Here is a 25,062-nt window from a genome sequence, read left to right as displayed (position 1 = left end):
CTAATTATTTACCGACATTTCAAATTTTTTATTTTTTAAAGGGAGATATTTCAACTTTAAAAAGTGAACCGTATTGGTAGGATTGATATTGTAATCCCCAATAAAAAGCCTTTAATGAGTGTATTATTTTTCAATGAAAATATTACCCACTTCCACGCAAATTAAGATATGAAACGCCATATTTTAAAAAAATATATTTATCTGTTGCCATCAACAGAGAAATCGTTTTAAAGGTGGAATTTACCATTTTAATTTTTGAAGATGGCCTGGTCAGGCTGGTCTGGATGTGTAATGAGACTTGTCCATTCCCCTTTATAAATGTTGTGGAGTGATGTGTCCAAATTTCACTGGCGGAACAGAGAAAGGAACAGACGAGCTAGATAGGATGACGTGGGTGGGGTGGGTGTGGGGTGTCAATAATGGAGACTGTGAGTGTGACTGTTTTCTATTTTCCAATATTGGCCTTCATGAATAATGGCTTCTTTGTTTGAAGTTGGAACAGAAATGAAAATGGCACCCTCCTCCACCTCCTGGAATTCGACTCCACTGGAATTTACATACCAAGCTCTGGGTTGGATTGCTTTTTCTTGTTGGGGTGTTTGTTTCTACCCTCAACTCTATTTGAATTTTCGCAGAAAAAGGTATATATTTCCTTTCTCTTATAATATAAAATAAAAATTTATTTTTCCTTCTCCTTTATTCTAAGTAACTTTCTAACCGTGTTTGATCTTTAAGTATCTAAAATTGTTCTTTTCATTTTTTTTTTTTTTTTTACATCGTAGTGTGGTTGGTTTGAACTTTGACTTTCTGATACTCAATGTGACAAAGCTTTGTTGCTATTCCGCCTACAATATCTGTCTCTACTTTGTACCTGCTGTTCAAAACCAGTACTTTGATGAGTATGGCTCTACTGAGGTTTGTTCTTCAGCTTGGCCTTTTTGGTGATTTGCATTTATATAACTAACAAAAATGGACGTAACTTTGAATTTCTTTGACGGGTTTTTAGTATATGCTATTGCTAATCTTAATTCCAATATCAGATCTCAATTGGGCATGTTGGAGATTTTAATTAATCTAATTAGTCTTTGAATGATTAAGAAAATGCTGAACAAGTTGCATAAAACCATTTTCATTTTTTTTAAATTTTTTTTTTTATTTCCTATGATATTTGTTTGCAGATGATACCGGTAGCATTAAGTGATGTTGCTATGGCAATTCATGCTCTTCTCTTGACACTATTTGCCATGTTTCAAGTTGCAATATATGAAGTAATGTATTCCATTATTCTTGACCAAGTTTATAACCTTTCTGTCATTTCTATTTTTTCAAACTTCTAAAAATATTTACCCTTCTGTTGATGGCTTTTTATAGCGCGGAGGTCAGAAATTCTCTAAGATATGTATTGTACTTGTGGCTTCTGTATGGTTAACAGCTGGGATTTGCTTTTTCATAGCTTTGCCGACCAATTCTTGGCTTTGGTTGGTCTACATACTTAAGTAAGATGCATCTTTTTATGTTCTAGTATTTTGAAATTAGTTTTTCCGTTATTTTCTTCATGATCTTTCTGCCTATCTTATGGTACTTCTATTTGCTATGAAAGCAGAAATATAACTACTTTTTTCATGCGCCACTTTGGTATTATGATTACTTTACTGCTATACTTTTGTTCGTTAATATAAAAAATGTGTGGTTATTATTGCAGCACAATCCAAGTGTTTATGACGGTCATCAAATATGCTCCCCAGGTCAGAATTGCCTACCCCTTTAAATGTTTTCAATGTGAAGGCTAGATTGTAGAGAGATGGTTATTGTTACTAGTGCTGTAATATTCACTCATGCAATTTGTCGTAAACACTGTAATTGAAATGGTACATTTTACATAGGCCATTATGAACTTCTTGCGGAAAAGCACCGATGGATTCAGCATTTTTTACATTTTATTTGATTTTACTGGAGATGTAGCAAATTTGGCACAGATGGCTGTGCAATCTATAAATCAAGGTTTGGCATCTTTCCTCAACCAAATCATACTTGTCAATCTGATTTTGTGTTTTATTTTATTTTTTTGGGGGCTTATTTAAACATTAAACTTGTAACCCTTTTCCAGGTTCTTTGGTAAACTTTTATGGAAATATAGGGAAAACAATGATATGTTTGGTATGTCATTCTTTTCTATCTAATAGTTTTGCTTAATGGTTATGTGACTCTAATAAGTAGGTGCGGATACATATTTTGTTTACTAAAACTATATTGTTTGTTGCAGTTGTCTATATTGTTTGACCTCATTTTCATGTCTCAACATTACTTACTATATCCTGCCAAGAAAGCATTGGTCCCTCTTAAAAGAAGTAAGGAAAGCAAGGAACCACTTATTAAGTCTTTTGGTCATCCACAGTTACTAAATGTCTGAGGCTTGGGTTTCACTTCATATTCATAAGGTAAAAGTCAGTGAAAGTCTATGCCAAATGTAGGAAAAGTATTGTCAAATTTGTGGACGTTGTTGTATTTGTGTCAATAGCTATGCTATAATGGGTTTTCACGCCCATATTATTGAGGGTGTGAATCCTTAATTACATGTAATTCATGTGAAAAGCAAAAGTCTCTCCATTCAAAGATTGCCTATGCCCATGCTATGGTACACATACAAGCCGACCATCGCAAAATTATTGTTTCTGCAAAAGAAAAGCGTTTACTTATATTATTGTGAATGCTTATCAAATGTAGACATTATTTGCTCTGTTAACTTCTTTGTTATTGTTGTTGTTGTTATATATATATATATATATATATATATAGGGTGATTCTATGATCAGAACTGTTCAAATAGAATTGCGTGCGGACTAGGAGCAAAGCTGACGCAAAATCGATGTTTTTTAGAACAGCCGATGTTTTTTTTTTTTTTTTTTTTAGCGTTTGCAATTATCCTGAGAGAAAAGCCGATGTTTTTTTCTTATGTAGCGACCGCTTTTCACGGATTCGCATGCAATTCTATCCTAACGATCCTGACTCTAAAAGGATTCTCTATATATATATATATATATAAACATGTGATTGGTTTACTTTTTGTCAAAATAAATCATGTATATTGAGACATAATTTAAAGACCCTTTCACAGGTGGAAATCTTATATCCTTATTTCTGTGAGATACTTGTTATTCTTGAGGACCTCTCTATTGTGGCAGAATAGCAACTTAAGGAAAGTATGTAGAAAAATAACCAGCAAACTGGAAAATTGCTCTGCCTCTGCTTCTTAGGCATATATTTTCAATCTTTTATTGGTATAGCTAATGAGCTGGTGATGTCGATGATCAAATGGTGGGTTTTTTAGCCTATCAAGGCAGAGATTACACGGGGGACTTTTTTGTTAACTTTGCCTTCTAAATTTTAAAACCATCACGTTACACTTTAAAAGTTTCCCCCCCCCCTACTTTACTTCAATTGATAATTGACATCCAAATTTTAGATGAAAAAGTCATGTAATATGGCCTCTAATGTAATATTTAGGAGGGAAAAATCAGCAATGTGTGATAGGCTGGTAGAAATGCGATTGTTTTGAAAAATTAAATAATAGTTTTCGAGGTTTAAAGATGTTAACCAATTTTTTTCTTTTTTTTTTATTTACAATACAATTTGTCACCAATCAATCAGCGAGACAGGACAATTTAATGAGATACTCAAATTTTCACATTTTTAATATTAAAATGTAAAATATATATGATATTATATATATATATATATATATTAAATACAACATTTTTAATATTAAAATGTAAAATATATATGATATTATATATATATATATATTAAATACAAACAGTTGATATAAATCAAAGTAGCACGCGTTTCACTAATGAGGGGGAAAAAAAAAACTCTTTTTTATTTTTATCATTTGTTCTTATTAATTAGGATATATTTTAATTAAAATTAAAAAGAATGTAAATTGCTTCACCTAATTTATACAAAACAATTTATTTACATATTCATTAGGAAAAAAAAAAAAAACTTTATAGAAAATTTGGATTTTGTGAAACCACCGCCACTATTCTACGAAACAAATTTAAATAAATAAATAAATAAATAAAAGGTTTTTAAGAAGCAGCCGTTTGTCAGACAAAAATTGTTGCCCTAATCCTCCGTCTTCTTATTCTTCTTCTTCACCGTCACATAATCTTACGCTCTTACTCTGTTTCTCACTTTCTCTCCGTTGCTTGTTTCTTCAACTTCGATCACAAAAACCTCCTGCTCTGTCCCTCTGTCATTGAAGGATTAAGGATAAACTCCGTGGTAAAAAAAGAACTCAATTTGTTATGCTCGCTAAAACCCCTGACTACTTAAAAAAAAAAAAAAAGACAATTTGTTCTTATAGATTTATAACATTTCTAAACTTAACCTGTTTCTTAAAGCTCCTTCTTCATCAGGCATAATCTTGAATTTTTTTTTTTCCCCTTTTCTGGGTTCAGGATTTATAATTTGTTCTATTTGATTTTCTTTTGGTAACAGTTTTTTTTTTTTTTGGGTGGTCTCGTTGAAATTTTCTTTTACGAATTCTTTTTGTTCGTTGCGACCGAATAAAACTGTTGTATTACAATGAGAGTGAGAAAGCAGAGGAAGCATAGGAAGGTAGTGAAGTTCTTCATAGCTTGCCATGGTTTTAGATCGCCTTTCAAGGTTCTGTGCGATGGGACATTTGTTCATCACTTGCTCGTCAATCGCATAACACCTGCTGACAAAGCCCTCTCTAATATCCTTGGTGCCCCTGTCAAGCTCTTCACCACCAAGTATCCTTTTGCTTTTGCTTTGCTCTCTCCACTTTGTTTCCCTATAATTTTCATTTTTTTTTTCTTATTTCCTTAATTGGGTTTTTTGTTGCAGTTGTGTTCTTGCAGAGTTGAAGAGCCTTGGTCGCTCCTATTCCGAGTCTCTTAACGAAGCTGGTCAGCTCTTTCGTGCAAGGTTTGCAAACTTATCTGGTTTCTTTTTTGGCTAGTTATTAGTATATTAAATGGTTGATTTAAAGGTGTTGTGTGAGCTCTTAACTATGCTATTTAACACCTGTAGACCTGACCCAACAACCAGCTGTTATCGAAGTATTAGTTTATTGGTTGGTTGTTTTATTAGAACTTTGTTAGCATGGGACTTTCCGAAATTTTTTGTGCACAAAAAGATGATTTCATGATTACTTGGTGCCATTGAAATCGGACTTCAATTTCAGATGTGGTCATGAGAAGAGGAAGAGTGCTGAAGCTTGCATCTTGGAGTGTACTGGTGAAAACAATCCCGAGCACTTCTTTGTTGCTACTCAGGATGCTGATCTAAGAAAGAAGTTTCGAGAGGTGAGTTTGTATGTTGTATTAGATTTTGATTGGATGGAAATTGCTGCTATCACATTCTACTATATCTTGGCATGCAAATATCACATGACAATAAATGCTATCTGTAGTCCTTTCAAAAAAATAATGATCTCTGCTTGCTGCCGCTTGTTGATTGAGAACTAGATGCTAGAGGAACTCTTCAGCTTTGGAAACTATGGATATATTTTTTTCTCAATTTTGATGTAAAATATACTGTGTAATCAAGCATCTTTTTATACATCCTTCGTGTTGCAGATACCAGGCGTCCCTGTTGTGTATGCTTTGAGAAATGCTCTTCTCCTTGAGCCCCTGTCTGCAGTTCAACGCCAATTTGTCAAAACTGTTGAAGAAAAACACTCTCATATGACTGAGTTGGAATATAAATTGTTAACGAAGAGGGAAAAGAGCACACTAACAAATGAGGAAGAAAAGAATTCCTCTGATGAAAAGGAATTAGGAGATCAGAACTTGCCGGTGCGGGCTGTAACAAAGACACCAAACCTAACGGGAACAGAGATGAAGGATAAAGTTCAGTTTAAGAGAAAGAAAGCAAAGGTTATGAACCATTTTTATGTCTGTCATATTTCTGTTTTTATTATTCCTTCTTACTCTTTCTCTTTTTTCTTTAGTATTTTTACATATATCTTATTTCATGTGAAATGTTTTGAGTTATTCCTATGTGATTATGGTGATAGACTGACATTGATATAGAGCCAGATGTCAAAAGAGGTCATTTTGTGCTGTTATGTTCTTATAAATAAAGATAATAATAAGATATACTTAGGTTGTGTGTGTAACCTGACATGAGTCTTCATTTTGGAGTTTACTTCTTGCTTCAAACTTATTTATAACCCTAATTCTTTTAATTGAACAATGCATTTGGTAGTGGAAGTAAATTTTATTTATTTGTCGTTCTTTGATGGGGCCAACTTACCTGAGAGTAGACTTTAATGTGGACAAAGACTTGAAGATCATGATCAGACATAAGTTGAAATTGTTGATGGAGAAGTAGGCTTCATTGAAAGATTGTATTCTGATTTCTTCATTCATAGTGTAAACTCTCTCTCCTTAGAGTGGGTGTACAGTGATTCAAAACCACTAGAACTACTTATCTTTTTCAATCTTATTGGCTCTGCTGTGCTTTACTGAGTAAAGAAAATTCGCGGATGAGATTAGGAATATAGATAGATTTGTCATTTAAGTGAAAGTTTTCAGTTTTCCAACAAGTATCATTATTTTTTTTTTCTAAGAAATAAAACAGGTATCATTCACGACTATGACAACTGATATTAGATATATTGTGGTGGCGTACTGATATTGTTGTACAAAGACATGGATGTGTCTAAAGTAATTACTATTCAGTTTTCCAGTGCAACGTTGTCTCTGGTGTTTACACCTGAAATTAGATGTATTTGTGGTTTATTCTAATGTTGTCTTTCAAATATGGATTGGGTATTTTTGGCGGAAGTGTTCAGTTTTTCAACATATGTCATCTTTCACTATCAGAATTTAATTTGATCCATTGTGGATACTTCTGTCAGCGATCATTTCTTTAAGCTGAAGTTTTATTACATATGGCCTTACTTGTTTTGTTTACCTTTGCAGGCTCCAAACCCACTTTCATGCAAGAAGAAAAAGAGTCATGAAAATAAAAACCCTGTTCAAGGGAAGGCAAATTTGCATACGGTATTGTCTTGGATGCTTCTTCCTTGTTTCCGCTTTTGTAAACCTTGTTAGGTCTAGAAATTATGTTATAAGAAGCTAATTAGTCTAGAAGACAAAGTTAATCTAGGAATTACAATTGGGTAATTAATCTAGAAGACAAAGTTAATGTCTGTCAATCAGCATTATGCTGCTATGATACATCATACATGTATCTTGGAGATAGGTACCAAACCATGTTAGTATTGATGAAAATATTGAAACAGTAATAGAATGTGATAAGACCATTTTTTTTGGGTTGATGCATATTCTTATTACTTCATAATGCTCTCAAATATAGAGTCTATTAAATTAGGGTGATAAAATATACTCTTTGCTGATGAAACATACCACATTCAAATATTTATTTTTGCTTATTTGAAGGAAAGGAATGATGAAAATACTGTGGGGAGCAGGGGTAGAAAGCGGAAGAGGTCTCGCAGACACAAGCAGTCTCTTGGAGCAGAGGGGTAATGAGATTTTAGGCTTATTTATTATGATTGGAGTACATGTTTTTCTTTTTCTCTTCTTTCTTATGAGTTAGGAGCTCTCGGGAAATTTTTATTGTAAAGCTTGTGTACCCCAATGTACAAGTTCAGTTTTGGTATTTGTATATATGTGCTGTGTTTGTTTGCTTTTTATGTTGAATCCGCACTGGAAGAGATCATTTGATAATTTTCTGATTTTGTTTTCAAGTAGATCATATACTTAAAACTTCTCTTCTTATAAACCCTACAAACACCCCAATCATCCGTTTAAAAAATAACTAAAATAAATAAAAATAATTCTCTGTCCAAAAATTTCGTTCTTGATCCATTGATTTTTGGGATTATAATTTTCCCTGTCCTCAGTGTGAAAACTTACATGAAAGGAAATAGGGAAGTTAGAACTGAACAAATGGATCAGACAAATTTGTAATGCTTTGTTCTCCATTTGGGCTTTTTGTTCGGGTTGAATTAGTTCATTGTGCTGGGCCTGAAAGGAACTTGGATGGATTGTGATCAACTACGCTCTGGAGTCCAATCCATTTAGACACAATGTAACGCCTACAATGCAAAAATGCTCTCTCTCTCTCTCTCTCTATATATATATATATATATATTTATATTGGTAAACGCAATAATATTATTGTTACCTCATTGTTTATGAAATTGATTTATGAATGTTGTGAGAAATAATATGGCTCTTTGAATTGGCTAATTATTTATCAAAATTGTTTAAACCAAGTATATAATTTAAACATTCTTTGATAGGCATTTGTATATCTTTTTGGTAAAGAAGGAACAAAATGAGTTTGTACACATTCACATTCTGCCACATATAGTCCTATGATAAGATGCACATGACCGGGACCGACGTGATTTTCACGAGAAATCTAAGCTCGATCAAGTCGTTGACACAGCGAGCGCGTGATCAGATATTCTGGCCATTGCGGACCCCGATTGCGTCCCCGGGATTGAAACGTGGCGCAATTTGAGTGGCGTAGGCGATGAATGATTGGAAGCTAAATTAAATTTTGCATCTTTTTTGTTTTTTTTGTTTTGGGTCGTTAGCGGCCTGTTTGTTTGGTTGCCAATAAATGTAAAATCATTTTTCGTTCTCCGTCCTTTTTTCCTAATGTGTGTGCGCTCTTTAACAGACTATTTTGGAATGTCCTGGGCAATTAATTAATTATTATTATTATCATTAAAAAATATTATAATAATGCTCGAATAGAAATCTTTTGGATTTTTGTAATTCATTTTCAAGCTCTGGGTTTTCACAAATAATGATTAACCAGCTGAAAACATAAAATAATTTATATAACCAAATAGATAATACCATTCAAATAATAAATTTCCACAAAGAAGCTTAAAATTTTGAAAATTAACAAAAATTAATCTTTCCACTCTATACATCTTTTTTTTTTTTTTTTTTTTCTTTTTTGTTATTTTGAACCCGTGCACGTTTGGGGAAAATGGCAAAGTCATTGCTATTATGCTGTTCTGGATAAATACCCCTACGGATCTTTAAACACCTTTAATTTCACAGCAATAAAGTGCTTATTAGATAAAAATTTCAAAATATCTATTGTACATTACAAAATTTAAATTAAGATGTGCTTGTATATATTCAAGTTTTACATAACACAGGCGTGCATAAATATGAACAAAAACAAACAGAGCATTCAAACCTTTTAGGATAATCTAGATTAAAGTCAGAAGGTATAACATTATTTTTATCTTTCTTTCTTTTTCCATTTTTTAAAAAAATGTCTGGTTGTTTCTTATTTATTTGTGGAAGTGATTGATTCCCTTTTACTTTGTTGATGACTAATTCATCCTTTCCTTAATTAATAACCCAGATAGAAAATGAAAATTAGGAAGACGATGCTTATCCATCCTGAATAAATATATGGTTTAATGACCAATTTTATGACATTTATAGAAATTAATTTATTATAGTGATAGACAAATGTAATTTCCTCATAATAATGCATTTTAATTATTTATTTCATTTGGATATTTTTAAAAATTGAAATATCAACCACTTTCAGACCTTCTATAAACATCAGTTATAAAATTGCTTAAAAAATCATGAGGGAGATAAGCCGATGAGTTGCTTATAAATATTTTGATATCTAGAATATATATATTTTTTCTAAAAATGAGTAATGACAGTAAAATGATATTTAATATCCTTTTTGAAAAGTGCTAGATTATTTTAAATAATAAGTTTATAATTATAACACATCCATTACCTATTTTTACAGTTATCTATAGTCCTTAAATATATTTTACCAAACTAAACACTTACATATTCTATTTTATTTTCTACAATAATTCTGAATTTAAATTTTCAATATTAAAACAAAAAAAAATTCTTCCATATTATTATTTATTTTATAAACAATCAATTATTATCATTATTATTATTATTATTTATGTGAGATATATATATATATCTATATATATATATATATATTTATGTTGAATTAGTCCATCAACTATTCTTTAATTATAATTTGCCAAAATTGACCTCCTTACTTTCCAATAAGCAGTAGCTCATGTATATTACCGAAAATTAAAAAAAGAAGAAGTAGTAGCTCATATAAAAAAGCATATATACAATGTATGAACTATTTTAAAACTAAAATTAGTAAGTTGCTATATTTGGTTTTTGTAATCAATTCTCGTATAAAAATGATTTATTTTTTCTTATTAGAATGATAATAGATCTAAAAGGTTCCATGGGGAATTGGGTGTCTAAATTTAACCCATCACATATTGGTATTTTCCTTTTTTTTGAAAAAGAGAAACAAAAAAAAAAAAAAAAAAAGAGCCGAGAAGAAGAGCACGCGCGAGAGAGGAGCGTGAAGGGAAAGGGGCATATTCCGAAGGGTAGGAAGAAGGAGATAAATAAGATGCTGAGGGAACGCAGAAACCAGGTAGTGCCACGTGGGACACTACCTGGCAAGCAGGCATCGCATCTTGGAACCACGCGACCTCCAAAGAAAGAGAAGAAGAGAAGAAGAGAAGAGAAAGTAAGAACCCTCTACGCCTATGGCGGTCCTTCTTCATCGTCATTGCCATCTTCTTCGCTGTACCTCTTTTTGATTACCTTTTTCATCATTTTCTCTTTCTCTTTCTCTATACTCTTTCCACGCTTTCCTAGCTCTCTCTGTCTCTTTCTGCTCTGCTCTGCTAGATCATTGTCGCAGCTTAATTCCTCGCCACCACCAAAAAAGAAATTTTTTTTTTCTTTTCTTTTCCCCAACCAACCGGTGGCAAAGCTGTTTAGGGCGCAGAAGATTCGCCCTGGCTCTTGTTTTGAAATTGGGTTTGGAGTTTCAGCATCTGGGTTGATGTCAAATCGCTTGTTTTTCTTCCTTTCTGGTACCTAGCTCTTCTTATCTTCTCTCGGAATTTGTTTTGGTTTTTGATTTTGGAATTATAATGATAAATTTGAGGTTCTGGGGCTCTATCTGACTGTAATTTCGATTGATCTTTGTCCTTAATTTTGGGGTTAAAATGATTTGTGCAATGTTGGCCATGGTCGCTGATGAGAAATTATTTAATGGTTTATAGCTTCTTTGTCGGGTTTTTTAAGAAATGGAGAATTTGTTGATTTTTGGTAGTGAAGTTGAAAATCTCGGTCATAGTTTTATGTTTTGGCTGAAATTTGCAGAATTTTTAAGTTATATGGTGTGAGTAAATACTCATGTGCAATAAGGAAATTGCATGCTTAAGCCAGTCTGAAAACAATATTGATCATCAACATCCTCATCAGGCTGTGTACTTGATGGATAGCCCTTCTGCTACAACAAACTCGGCCCCTAATTATGCTATGTCACCTGGCTCAAATGATGAGTGCCCGCGTGTTAAATTTCTATGTAGTTTTCTAGGTAGCATATTGCCTCGCCCACAGGATGGGAAGCTCCGGTATGTGGGCGGAGAGACGCGAATCGTGAGTGTGCCTCGGGATATTACTTATGAGGAGTTGATGAGCAAGATGCGAGAACTATATGAAGGGGCAGCAGTGTTGAAGTATCAGCAACCAGATGAAGATCTTGATGCTCTTGTCTCGGTTGTCAATGATGATGATGTGACTAACATGATGGAAGAGTATGACAAGTTAGGTTCCGGGGATGGTTTCACCAGGCTCAGAATTTTCTTGTTTTCTCATCCCGACCAAGATGGTTCGTCACACTATGATGGGGATGAAAGGGATACTGAGAGGAGATATGTGGATGCCTTGAACAATTTGAATGATGGATCTGATATTAGGAAGCAACAACCTGACTCCCCGGTGATTAGTGGCCTTGATGATGGCCATGTAATAGATCAGTTCTTTAACCCATTGAGCCTTGAGGGTGGCCTTCATAACCAGAGGAATGAATTGCCCATCCCACAGTATAACTTGCATCACCTCACGATTCCTCATATGGGATCAGGGCAACACCATCAACCAATTAGTCAGAGGTATAGTGAATTGGAAGCTCCGTGGAGTCCTGCATACTATTCTCCTAGGCATCATGGGCACCATGATCCTAGAACACTAGCAGAATTTCCTTCTTCCCCTTCTGCACGTTATCGTATGCCATTTGTAGACTTACCTGATAAATGCTCAGATAGAATGCCAGAAGAATTTTCTCGGCAGCAAGTAAGTCCCCGGCCTTCATATGAGCACCAACCTCAATATTCTGATAATGTTGGATGGCTTCCAAGTGGAGCCATATCAGGTGAAAAGTCAGGTTTTCCAGGTAACATATTTCACACATCCAATGTTGTTGAAGGAAGTAGTATCTGCGAGCACTGCAGGATGACTTTCCAAAGAAATCAACCACATTTTGAGCATCCCAGTATGGGGAGTGGGCTTCACCAGGTTGCTAATCCGTGTCCTGATTGCCCACCAAGGGAGACCTTCATGCTCAATGCTGATACAAAGTTGCACCACGGAATTCACCCAAATGAACAGAATAATGAGCATCGATCATTATTTAATGACAGCCAAAATCACGAGAGAGGATGGATTCTGCATCAACAATTGAATGCTCGAGCTGATGAAGTAAGAACAAATGTATCTGGGGCTGGGAGATTGAATGACCATTATACTGTTGAAGGTCCTGGTATGAATTTGCCTCTTAGTCATGCTAATATGGTAGATGGTCGTCATGTGTCTTCAAATTACGTTCACCACCGAGCTGGACCTGAACTAGGAAATGAGGTGTTTCATGACCAACCTGTGCCTGGTGCACCACTTATACATGTCCCTCCTCCTGAAGAAAGTGGTATTCGATATGGGAATCATCCTTTTGTCTATGGAGGAGATAATCTTTATCCAGCTCATGGACATGTTCCAGGACATGTTTTATGGAGAAATGCTCAGAACCCAATGAATGCCGCTCCATCTTATGAAGCATCCAATGCACCACCTCAAGTCAATGGTAAAGTTAATCCAGTATTCCCCAGAGGCACGTGGGAGGGTAGTCCAAGATTTTGTATTGGAGTGGATAATCAGAATCCCTGGGTTGAATCCTCACAGAAAATGTTAGGTTTTGATGGGAAAGCGGTCCCAGACTATGCCTACGGCCATGCTTTAAAAGTGAACCTCAATATACTTGGTCATGAAAATCAACATCAATTTTCTTCAGACCTTGTAAGACCCTCACAAGAAATTCCGAACTCTGCTAGTCCTTTGGATCCTATTAATGATCTTGTGAGGTTGGAGGAGAAAAGTATACCTAAAGAAAAAATAGAGGAAAATCATTTAGAGAAAACTGATAACTCTGGTGTGCTGGCTATTTGTTGTTCTGGTCAAGCCAAAATTGGTGATAATAATTGTGAGCTGGCATCTCTTGAGTCCATTAACTCAAATTGCTTGAAAACCACAAAAGAGAGTGGTGATGACATCAAACCAGATGGAAAGGATCTTTCTGCTTCTCCTGATGTTTCAAAGCTTTCGGTTAGCAGGTTGAGTTTCTTACCTGATTTGATTGCTTCTGCAAAAAAGGCTGCATTAGAAGGGGCTGAGGAAGTGAAAGCTGAAGCTAAAGAGGATGCAGACAATAAGAAGAATGTCTCGACAGCCAAAGAAACAGCTGCTAAAGAATTAGAATCAGCGGTGAGGACTAAGTGAATTATCTAGGTTTGTGGAATGTTGTATGACTGTCTATTTTCTTTTCTAATATCCTCTTTGTAAAATAGAATGTTCCTGGGGATTCAGAATTGGATTCGGATTGTGATAATCTAGACACTTCCAAAATTGAGCCAACAAAGGCTGAGGCAGAAGCTATTGCCAAGGGATTGCAGGTTTTTGTTTGCTGTCTTCTTCATGTCATTGCTCCTTAGCATTGTTCTCTTCCTAGGTTGCCTTAGCTGGTCTCTCTGTTATGTTGTCTGGTTCTAACAATATGGTCATTCTTCGTTCAGACAATAAAGAATGATGATCTGGAGGAGATTCGAGAACTAGGTTCTGGAACATATGGGTCTGTTTATCATGGGAAGTGGAAGGGTTCTGATGTAGCAATAAAGAGAATAAAAGCTAGCTGCTTTGCTGGGAGACCATCAGAAAGAGAACGACTGGTACTAGCTATGTCTAATGACTCTTTCCTATTTGACTGTCATTTCTTTACAACATAAAGTAATTTTATCTATATTGCCATTGCAGATTGCAGACTTCTGGAAGGAGGCTTTGATACTAAGCTCACTACATCATCCGAATGTCGTCTCCTTTTATGGTATTGTACGTGATGGTCCTGATGGATCTTTAGCAACTGTAACAGAGTTCATGATCAATGGATCTCTGAAGCAGTTTTTGCAGAAAAAGGACAGGTAGTTATCACATTGTCTGATTGGTGAAATTGGAAGCTGATGTTACTATTTTCAGTCTAATAATAATGCTATATTTGGAAATTCTTATTGTTTACTGAATATAAGACATTAAATCTGTAGATAGTTTCATCTTGATGTCATTACACTGTTGAACAGAACAATTGACCGTCGGAAGAGACTCATCATAGCTATGGATGCTGCAATTGGGATGGAGTATTTGCATGGGAAGAACATTGTACATTTTGATTTGAAATGTGAAAATCTGTTGGTAAATATGAGAGATCCACAGCGGCCTGTGTGCAAGGTACAGTGAGTTAGATACCATCAGCAGAGAAAACACTTATTATTATTTTCTTTTGGTGTTATTTATTAAATAATTTAGATTGGAAATTTGATAATTTTCCAACTTTTATATAAGGTCATAAGTGGGGAAAATATGGTTTTTTTAATAGTAGTGTTCATGTCCTAACAACTTAAAGCTTGTTTGGCAATGAATTGGAAAAACTGTTCTTTTGGTTTTGAAAACAACAAAATACATTTTGATAAATTGTTGTTTTAAAACCAAAAAAATGATTTTTAGTTTATGGCCAAACAAGGGCCTGACATTGATGGCAATTCGATACATATTCCTTGTGGTCGATAAACTTAGGCATAAAATTTTCCTTTTTTGTGTCTATGTATCTTCAGATGTTCTAGCTTATATGAATTATGGTTTTTCAATGATATAATTGAAAGCCTTACATGATTCCATGTTATTCTAGATTGGAGATTTGGGCTTGTCAAAGGTAAAACAACATACTTTAGTGTCAGGAGGTGTTCGTGGAACTTTGCCCTGGATGGCACCTGAGCTTCTTAGTGGGAAAAGTAACATGGTTACGGAGAAGGTACACTGGTGTATATATTAAGTTTTCAGCTTCAATTGATGACTTCTAAAATGATGATTTATTCGAGTCATTTGGCTGTTTATTTGATGTTGAATTGTTTTATATGATGTAGATTGATGTTTACTCATTTGGGATTGTTATGTGGGAATTACTCACTGGAGATGAACCTTATGCAGACATGCATTGTGCTTCTATAATTGGTAAGCAATTGTTCAGTTGGTTCTATTCTGTTTTTGTTTTGGTATATATTTTGCTGATTCAAGTTTGTACAATTGTTCCTGGATAAGTGTCATATTATATTACTAGAGACTGTCTAGATAGATAGTTTCTTAGTTTGTTAACTCCGAATAATGTATTATTGGCATAAAAATTGTACTGCCTTTTGACTGCTATTTTATGAAGACTGCTGGTAGTCTGAATTTAGTAAGAAAAAGTTTTTGAAAGAGATTGGTTTGTAAGAGTTGCGATATTGAGTTGACCTGTAATTTCTTGCTATCGTTTTGAACTGCTTGTGTTTTTCAATTAGTTTTTTTTTTTTTTTATGTATAGGCTTCAACTGCCATATTCAAAACTGCTTGTTGTTGTAGTAGAATATGAATCCTGATGTTGTTTATTGTTACTTTGATCTTATTTGCAGGAGGAATTGTGAACAACACATTACGTCCCCAAATTCCTACGTGGTGTGATCCTGAGTGGAAGTCTTTGATGGAAAGTTGTTGGGCCTCTGATCCAGCAACTAGGCCATCGTTTTCTGAAATCTCTCAGAAGCTGAGGAATATGGCTGCTGCAATGAATGTGAAATGATTCCCAATCTCAAAAGCAGTCAGATTCACTTCTTTCCCGTCAAGTAGTGTAGGCCAAGACATGGCTAAAGATGAAATAAAAATGAAGCATAGATTTTTGCAGTTTAAGGCCACTACTGGATTTTCAAGTATATGGAGGCTATAATGTAATATTATGCCTTGGTTCATCTCTACCGTATCATCATTTGTAATAGTGAAAATGGTAGGTAATTTTCCTTTTTAGAGTGCCAATTTATATGCACTCAAATGGATTTTTACCTGGAAGGCTTCATAATACCCAGTCAAGAGCTTATGATGACACGATCAAACTGTAAGTTTTCCCTATGCATTGCCATGTGAATTTGGATCTTCACCTTTTATGGTTCATAGTAAATGGTGATCCATTTATTTATTTATTTATTTTTATTTTTCGTACCTTCTTCAGGCTCATGTTGTTTTGGATATATAGGATCAGGGAGTGGCTGTACTACTGGTATAGACAGATGTCATATGGAGGGCTGAGCCAAGAATATTTTTGAAGGATGTGTATATAAAATCAATTATTCCGAGGGGGTTCTAAGTATCATATCTTGTGGCGGAATTTATAAATTTTATTTTTATTCCTTTTTGTCATTTGGTTTTGTTAGGTCTTTTTTAAGTTTTCTAGTTATGGGAACAATATACATGCATATGTACGAGATATACTTTGGCTCTTAGAGATGTAAAAAGTATATGATTAATTTTGTAAGATACTCTTCTTGGTATTCTCTCTTCTTGAGTGACTAATTCGGAGCATAAACATGCAACGAATCTATGAACCAACGTACATATTACCATTTTTATTGAATTTTCTGAAATCCTCGATTGTGCATCTTATGGATGCTGAGGACTGAGTTGAGATGGGAATTTCGTATCTCAATTTTGATGCTCCATACGTATATATATGTCAGTCTTAGTTTTAATCTATTTGATTTTCAATATTAAAAAACGAAAAAACTGAACTTGATAGTCTTCATTTGAGCGATGACCGTAAATTCTGGTCAATGAGGGAAATGAATAGATTAGGAGGAGGACAAGAAGATTAGTTTTTGTACACTGCATAACAATCGCAAATAGTATCCTATGCTAGTGGATTAATTATGTACATCAATATGATAAATTAAACAAGAGATGCTTAAATTTCATTACCTATACTTAAAATAATGTTTTATTTATTTATTTATTTCTCGTCTCAAGACATTTTCAGCTACATAAGCCCCAATTTCAAGTGTGAAAGTTTTTTCAAACATGAGGACCAAAGAATAAAACATGAACACGAAACGTGCCAGATTTTAGCCAATACAAAGAAAAAAGACACTGATTTGGGTGATCTTATTAGTTGTCATCACAAACTCAATATATAATATATATACCAACCCAAACCCAAATTTTGTTAGATGATCATAAATTTATACCCTAAAACCGCCGGTTGACTTTATCATCCTTTTGTGTTTATTATATACAAGTATTTTTTAATTAATAGTATGGTAATGGTGAAATTATATGTATAAAGATTAAGTTAATTATCACCAACTCTATGATCACTCATGGAATCGAAAATCCATGAGGGTCAAATTGCATGACAACATCAGCTTCCAACCCCTCTAGGCCTCCAGAAATCTTTTGCCATATGCACCTAACACACGGGAAATGACTTTTGTGTCTGCAAAGTCAAGACTTCTAATTGACTTTGCTTGTTTTTCTTCCCAATCAGCATCTTTGACGTTTCTCATCAATTTCAATTATATGTTTTCAAATATAATAATAAATAAGAATTACAGTACAAATTCAGTACTTGCTAAAAAGCTCACACTGCCATACATAGAAAATCTGAGCACCCCACTTTTGACAAATCTACCATGATCAAATGTACAAGTATGGTTGTGAATTTTGGACAACAAAATCATTTGTATCTGCATGCTGGCTTACTTTACACATTTAGTCCACTAGTAGGAAGCCCGCTTAGGGAGCGAAAAGTCCCAGTTCAATTCTGGGAATGCACATTATTATCTTTTTTTTTTTTTTTTAACAGAAAATAAATTTATAGAGGGATAAGAAGCAGGTCAATTTCTTGGATGCTGAATATTGTTTATGGATTTGGTTATAAAATTATAAATAAAGAAGAAAAACAGTGATGGTTTGACAAAAGTAGATGACTTGAGGAAGGGTGAAGCGAGACCCAATTGACATCAGCAACTGCGTCTGTTTGTAGCATTTTTTTTTTTTTTTCAATTTGTTTACATAAAAGTGCATGGAGAAGAAAACAACGGCTTCCTTAAATTATTTTATTTTTTTTCCTGTTACATTTTCTAGGCAATTGGTCTTCATCATGGATTGCTATGTAAGTCTAAAAGTCCACCTATTGCATCTTTGTCAACCCCTCTTTTTATATATATATATATATATATATATATATATGTATATGTATGTATGGCAATGAATTTACTATGAAGTTTCATAATTTTTTTTTGTTTAATTTTCAATCAATTTAATATATTTTAAAGATAATTAATTTATATATGTATGTGATATGATATATAATATACATAAAAAAAAATATTTTATTAGATGATATCGTATAGCTTATATGTTGTCTCCTAATTACATATAATTTTTAAAATAAAATATTCTGTGGATTATATATAATTGAACGTTAATCAAATAACATATGAAGTTTAACATCACTATATAGAAACCATTATGTATATAGGCAATAGATGTAGAGATGATTAATATGCAACTTATACTTAATTAGTTAATTAATTAGTTGTTGAGAGAAGAGAATTTCTTTAATAATTGATTATTGTACTGTCATTTTTAAATAATTAAATTGTTTTAGAGATGCACTTTTTGGTGTGAACTTGTCTATTGAATATTGGTCTTGTAAACATTATTGGTACGTAATATGTGATTCGTGCGTGTTAAGTTTAAGTTAAGATTTTTTCTATATATTTTTACTTGATTAATTAACAAGTTGACTCAGACATGAGTTTTGAATAAATTTGTTAACATGAAGCAACTTCGGAGGATCAAAATAAAAATAAATGAAGCTACTTGAGCAATTGGAAGAGAAAGTTCTGTAATGTTGCTTTAAATAATAAATGTTGTCATCAGATTGTTTATAGGTTCATGAATAATTGGTAATTGAAGACACAAAGCTACTCTATTGGTTGCACATATATGTATTGTATACATGTATGTGTGTATATATTAGCAGAAAAATACAACCAAAAACAAAAAAAAAAAGGAAGAAAAAGGCCAAGCATGCATTATATTTCCTATAAGTCTTTCTACTAAGGGAAATATACAAATTCACACAGCCTTGACTCTCACAGATTTAGTTACTACCACGATGAAAATTTCTGAAAGATATTATATATCATATGAAATTCTTTACAAAATTCTGCAGAATTAACAATTTAATTGATATCATATAATTATTAATAAGTCCCCATTGGATTGCCCAGAGGTAAAATTAACCACTATTTCTATAAATATTCAAAGTTCATACCCCACTTCTAATATCAAAAAAGAAAAAAATAAAATCTCACAAGATAAATATGTGAAAATATAATAAAATTTTGCCAAACAGAGAAGTGGTTGGCTTTTAGGAACCAATAAACATATCCCTTGAAGTGTAGCTAGCACTCCAATTAGTATGCATATATATTCCTTTCCCTTCTTCTTGTTTGGAAAGAGTATATCTAGGTAAATTAGTTGTAAAAGAAGCTGGCTCTTTAAGACTGATCAAAATTAATTACGACCAAATTTATATAACATATATATATATATATATATATATATATGTATATATTGATATCATGCATGCAGATAATATCGGAATTAATTGTTTTAGTTTTTCCAAATTAATCCTAAGATATAATAATATTAATGGTTGATGATGGAGTATCATTTGCCAACAAAAAGTCGACAAGTATTTGTATCTGTAGTAGCTTAATTTGTACACCTCATTGTTAGAGTAAGAGATAGGCAGGTCAAACTGATTAATAAATCTTCATATGTATAAATATCAAAGCACTTAATATATAAATATCAAAGCAATTAACCTAGGGTAGCACCTATATATAATATGAATCTTTGTACTTAGCCAATCGATGCTTATCCTATTTCCAGGGCCACCTTTACCAGCTCTATTACAATAGTCTTTTAGTTTGGTCTTCTTGATGATGAAATGCAATTGCTATATATATATATATATATACATATATTTCTGATTGCCTCCTTTTTTTTTTTTTTTCTTTTGGGGAGGGGGTTAGGAAATGGATGGAGTTTCAAAGCAGAGAGATTCTAGAGCTGAGAGAAAGACAAGCAGAAACATGTTTTGTTAATCTCAGATATCTGAGTCCATTTGGTCATTAAAAAATTAGTATTTGAAAGGGAGAGTGTGATTTGCTTTTAGAAATTTGATAGTTTTCCTCTTGTTATTTCTATGTAAGTGCGGTTCTGGACCCTCCTCTCTTGATTAAGAATGTCATTAATAAAATATTAAAGTCCGAAAACCAAGGTCAATGATGGGTGCTTCTTCTAAAAGGTTTGAATTATCTATGCCTTTCCGTTAACTATTTTATTCTTTTCTTTTTGCCTTCCCAATATTTTTTTAATACAAGCCCTAACCCTACCCAACTTTTAACAATCAGGATTCCTATACTGTGTTTCTCTTTTCAATGTATAATATTAAAATAATAAAAGTTTAAAAAAGAAAAAAGAAAAAGGAAGGGACTAATACAGTATTAATTTGATCATGATCATATAATGCTTTAATTTATCAAGAAAAATCGACAAAATTTATTTACACATACAAAAAAGAAAATACAAATAAAATGAGCACCGAACACCTTTCCCTTATTCTGTTTGTTGGTTTAAATTATAAATTCCTTTTACATAATGAGGGATTTATTATAGTCAACCTTAAGTAGTTCAAGTTTGGGCTCTTTAAGTTGAACTTCATGATTAATTTGAGTTGAGCTAGTAATTGCTTTTTGTAACCGAGTCTCCTTAGCCAGTGATACGATGATCGTGTCTGCAGGCGTTTGGGTGGAGATGACATAAGAAATTGAAACTTGGTTTCATTTCATGATTTAAATTGGCTGCTTTCTGCACTGATATTCATTGTATGTGCAAGGACTTTAGTACCACAAGAATTGAGAGAATCCTTGTTTATTTAATTTATAGTATTTTTGAATGTAAAAATTAAAGTGAACCTTGAGTCAAATCAAGGGAGTTATTTGTTTTTGGTGTGAGGGAGTTCAATATATATGTATACACGATTGTGATAAACAGATTTGATCTGCATGATTATATAGATTGGATGGTTGTGAAGTATTGTCTTCCACAACTCTTTCTTTGAATCTTTCATTATTTTAAAATTATATATGTAGAGAATATTTAATGTACACCTTTTGAGATTTAAAATAATTACGAAAATATCACTTATATTTCTACTAAATCGTTCACACCTCCTGGTGGAAAACAAAATTACTTTTGTACCCTTAGTAAAATAAAATTATTTCAAAAAAAGTACTTTCATAATGTTATCATAGAATATAAATTGTGTAGGATAATTAATTTTTTTATTTTTATGTTACTTTTCTTCTTTATTTTGCTTTTTCCTCTATGGAAATTCGAAAATCCAAACATAAAATAAAGTACATTACTAAGTAATTATTCTGCCGGGTAAGTTTGTGTGCCTTGATACCCCCACCCAACAAACCAAAGTTTGTTAATTAACCAGGATATTCAATTGGAAATTAACTAATCAATAACATATATATATATATATATATATGCAATTTGGTTATAATGAATGGGGAACAAATAGAGATAATGTTTCAGAAAACTGATCTTGCTAAGAGGAGATAAATATAAAAAAGGTAGTATAATAATCAAGCGGGATATGAAACAAAAACATGAATGGCATGCTTCACTAGCTAGCTAGCGCATTAACAAACGAATAAAACTTAAATTATATATATCCAATATAATCCATGAACTTGTCTAAATATATAGATGACAAATAAGTCCGTGCCTTTGCCCCAGACAGACAATAAAATCAAGCAGCTAAAATATATTATCATATTTGGTTAACGATATATCAATTAATTATAAGAAATTTCTGACTAAATAGCTATGTTGATTGTAGAATATTAACAGTAACAAAAATCATGGTATTCATGGTATTATTCAGAAAAAAGTATACTCCCCAAGTCATATATTACGGCCTTAATCACTCAAAACTTTTACTGTTATCATATAATTAAGTTAATTTCAAATCTAACAAACAAGATTTAAAATTGAATATAATATAAAAGAAAATGGCAGCCAATGAAATGGCTTGCCCACAAAACAAAAATTTCTACAAGACTTAAAATTAAAGATAAGTGGTTAAGGGGTGGCTTGACATTAATGGAACATTTGGAGGATAATAGTGACAAACTAAGAGGATGGATGCTTCTTTCTGATGGATACCTGTAGCACATTATTCAAACAATAAACTAGTTGGACCTGTAAAAAAGCAGTGCAATTTTAAAATGCTAGGGGAAGGAGAAATTTGTGTTGTACTTTTGTCCCTTTGCAAGCATATAATTAAATATGGATTAGCAAACTAATCCAAAAAAGGAAGAGAGAGAGAGAAGAGAGAGAGAGAGAGAGAGAGAGAGAGAGAGAGAGAGAGAGGTTGCAGAAACCCTAGAGAAGAGAAATGAGGTTGAATAATAGTGAGGGAGAGAGAGGGAGCCGGAGAGGGTGAGGTGTAAGACTTTTTTGTCCCCATAAGCATCACATCACCCACTCTTCCTACCTATAAATCTTGGTCTTCTCTCCCCCATTGTTTCCCAACAAATATCAAACAACTTTCTAACAATTCCCCATATTCGCTTTCTTGAAGAACAAGCAGAGAAAAGAAAATCAAAGAAAACAGACAGAGAAATGGGTCGAGCTCCATGTTGTGACAAAGCCAACGTGAAGAAGGGACCCTGGTCACCTGAAGAAGATGCCAAGCTTAAGGACTACATCGAAAAGCATGGAACTGGTGGCAATTGGATTGCTCTTCCTCAAAAAATTGGTATATATGTATTTCTGTAATTTTATTCTACTGGGCGTGGTCAACCAACTTTTGCTGGACAACATAGGGTTTTTATTTTTATTTTTAACAGATCAAAAAAGAAAAAAAAAAAAAAGAAAACTATGACTCCAGCTTAATTTTACTGCGCTCCTTCGCTCAATATAATATGACAATATGTTTTTGGAGATGGTGGAAGGCACTTAATACTAAGCATGATTAGTGTAACTTTGATTTTATGTAATCGTTCACAGGGCTTAAGAGATGTGGAAAGAGCTGTAGGCTAAGATGGTTAAATTACTTGAGGCCTAACATCAAGCATGGTGGATTCTCTGAAGAAGAAGACAACATCATCTGTAGCCTCTATATAAGTATTGGCAGCAGGTCTGTCTGTCTGTCTGTCTCAATCTCTCTCTCTTTCCTCAACCTCAATTTGTTGTCTCTTGTCCCTTGTCCATGATACTTTTGCCTAGAGAAATTAAATCTACTTTTCTTTATTACTAGAGCTGGTTAATTTCGTTTGGTTTTTTCCCATTTGTTTGCAAGAGAGAGTGATTATATTCATATTTATTCTATGTAGGTGGTCCATAATTGCAGCTCAGTTACCAGGAAGAACAGATAATGATATTAAAAACTACTGGAACACCAGATTGAAGAAGAAACTATTGGGAAGACGCAAACAGTCGTCTAACAATCGGTTATCCTCTGCGAATCATCAGGATTCAAAGGATGCCAATGGCTTAGAAGATTCACTAAGCAGCTCAGCTCTTGAAAGACTTCAACTCCATATGCATCTTCAGAGCCTTCAAAACCCTTTCTCTTTCTACAATAATCCTGCACTCTGGCCCAAATTGCATCCTTTCCAAGAAAATTATAAGATGAATCAGAGTTTTCAATCTTTCAATCACGAGAGCCCGAATCCGGTACTTATCCAACACGGTCTCCCTACTAGTCCTCAATCTGATCCATTATCAACAATTCAACAAGATTATGCAAAAATCAGCAAAAATCCCAACATAGATGGATTGGGAAAAACTTTAAATGCTTCCGACGGCTCGAACTCGTTCATCAACGTGAGCAATAATCCGATGGATTCGATTATGGTTTCGAATGTTAATGATGATGGCATACAACAGTCTAATCATCATCATCAGGAGCAACAGGTTTCTGCCTTCCAAGCTGAGCTTGACAGCATTCTTAATAACAAAGCTGCAGCAGCAGTGAATTTCGTAACACAGCAGCAGCAGCAGGGAGACCAAATGGGTGCTGCTGATTTTGATTATTGTTTCAAAGAAATGAATGTGAGCAAGGACAGCTTGATGTGGTGGTCCAATGACTTTGACTCATCAAAATCAGCGTCTTCCAATTCCTGGGATTCAAATTCTGTACTTCAGTCGGATGGGATTTTCCAAGACTATGAATTAGGTTACAACTTGTAGGTAACAAATCAATTAAAAAAACTACGTAGAGAGTGTGGTGAAATGTGTCTTGGTGATCATAACATGGAGATATGGAAGATGTGTACGGTACTTGTCGGTTCCCATAACATGCAGGTTTTTGTAAATTAAGACCGTGTGGATAATTAATAATATTTTCAACTTCTTGGTGTGTGTGTATATATATATATATAGCTTTAATTTGTGTGTCTCGCCGAGTCTGGATTTTTTTTGGCACATGTAATGATCAAAATAGCTCTCCAATAGAAAGCCATATATCCACATACATATTAATAATTTGCTTCTTGGAGATCCCGAAGTTTAAATGTCTAATACCTTAAAATGCATATCCGCATGCAGTTCCCCCTACCTCGGAAGCATAATTAACCCATTTGTTTTCTCCTTATCAGTACACCAATAATTTCGAACACGAAGAGGGTTGATACGCATCGAGACTTTTTTTTTATTTTTTGGTTTA

The 25,062-nt window shown here is 33.5% G+C and overlaps 4 protein-coding genes across 10 annotated transcripts; all 4 read left to right on the top strand.

The window, feature by feature from the left end:
• The first annotated feature begins 445 nt into the window (after positions 1-445).
• Positions 446-2,754, top strand: LOC107412322 (cystinosin homolog). Its single transcript, XM_016020111.4, has 8 exons — positions 446-641; positions 783-915; positions 1,179-1,268; positions 1,372-1,496; positions 1,703-1,745; positions 1,884-2,001; positions 2,108-2,157; positions 2,264-2,754. The coding sequence occupies exons 1-8, from the start codon at positions 475-477 to the stop codon at positions 2,408-2,410; spliced, it is 873 nt and encodes a 290-aa protein (XP_015875597.1). The 5' UTR covers positions 446-474; the 3' UTR covers positions 2,411-2,754.
• Positions 2,755-4,092: 1,338 nt separating this feature from the next.
• On the top strand, positions 4,093-7,693 carry LOC107413158 (uncharacterized). Of its 3 annotated transcripts, XM_060813349.1 has the most exons (7): positions 4,093-4,285; positions 4,544-4,778; positions 4,873-4,953; positions 5,213-5,333; positions 5,607-5,906; positions 6,957-7,037; positions 7,437-7,693. In XM_060813349.1, the coding sequence occupies exons 2-7, from the start codon at positions 4,588-4,590 to the stop codon at positions 7,524-7,526; spliced, it is 864 nt and encodes a 287-aa protein (XP_060669332.1). In that variant the 5' UTR covers positions 4,093-4,285; positions 4,544-4,587; the 3' UTR covers positions 7,527-7,693. The 3 variants fall into 3 exon arrangements, with proteins under 3 accessions (XP_060669332.1, XP_060669338.1, XP_048323281.1); XM_060813355.1 differs by having other exon boundaries at positions 4,093-4,778; positions 7,442-7,693; XM_048467324.2 differs by having other exon boundaries at positions 4,094-4,778.
• Positions 7,694-10,360: 2,667 nt separating this feature from the next.
• Positions 10,361-16,795, top strand: LOC107412947 (uncharacterized). Of its 5 annotated transcripts, none has more exons than XM_016020820.4 (10): positions 10,361-10,927; positions 11,220-13,655; positions 13,739-13,843; positions 13,964-14,116; positions 14,202-14,365; positions 14,522-14,669; positions 15,127-15,249; positions 15,362-15,449; positions 15,887-16,362; positions 16,477-16,795. In XM_016020820.4, the coding sequence occupies exons 2-9, from the start codon at positions 11,253-11,255 to the stop codon at positions 16,051-16,053; spliced, it is 3,351 nt and encodes a 1,116-aa protein (XP_015876306.3). In that variant the 5' UTR covers positions 10,361-10,927; positions 11,220-11,252; the 3' UTR covers positions 16,054-16,362; positions 16,477-16,795. The 5 variants fall into 5 exon arrangements, with proteins under 5 accessions (XP_015876306.3, XP_024923900.3, XP_060669312.1 ...); XM_025068132.3 differs by having other exon boundaries at positions 10,362-10,927; positions 11,322-13,655; XM_060813329.1 differs by having other exon boundaries at positions 10,362-13,655; positions 16,507-16,795.
• Positions 16,796-22,848: 6,053 nt separating this feature from the next.
• Positions 22,849-24,746, top strand: LOC107412766 (transcription factor MYB36). Its single transcript, XM_016020618.4, has 3 exons — positions 22,849-23,151; positions 23,403-23,532; positions 23,729-24,746. Exons 1-3 carry the CDS (start codon positions 23,016-23,018, stop codon positions 24,585-24,587), a joined length of 1,125 nt encoding a protein of 374 aa, XP_015876104.3. The 5' UTR covers positions 22,849-23,015; the 3' UTR covers positions 24,588-24,746.
• The last annotated feature ends 316 nt before the right edge of the window (positions 24,747-25,062 follow it).

This window comes from Ziziphus jujuba, chromosome 1 (genome assembly GCF_031755915.1).
Source record: "Ziziphus jujuba cultivar Dongzao chromosome 1, ASM3175591v1".
Classification (NCBI taxonomy): domain Eukaryota; kingdom Viridiplantae; phylum Streptophyta; class Magnoliopsida; order Rosales; family Rhamnaceae; genus Ziziphus; species Ziziphus jujuba.
The sequence above is the reverse complement of the archived record's forward strand: the minus strand, read 5'-3'. Positions and strand labels throughout refer to the sequence as shown.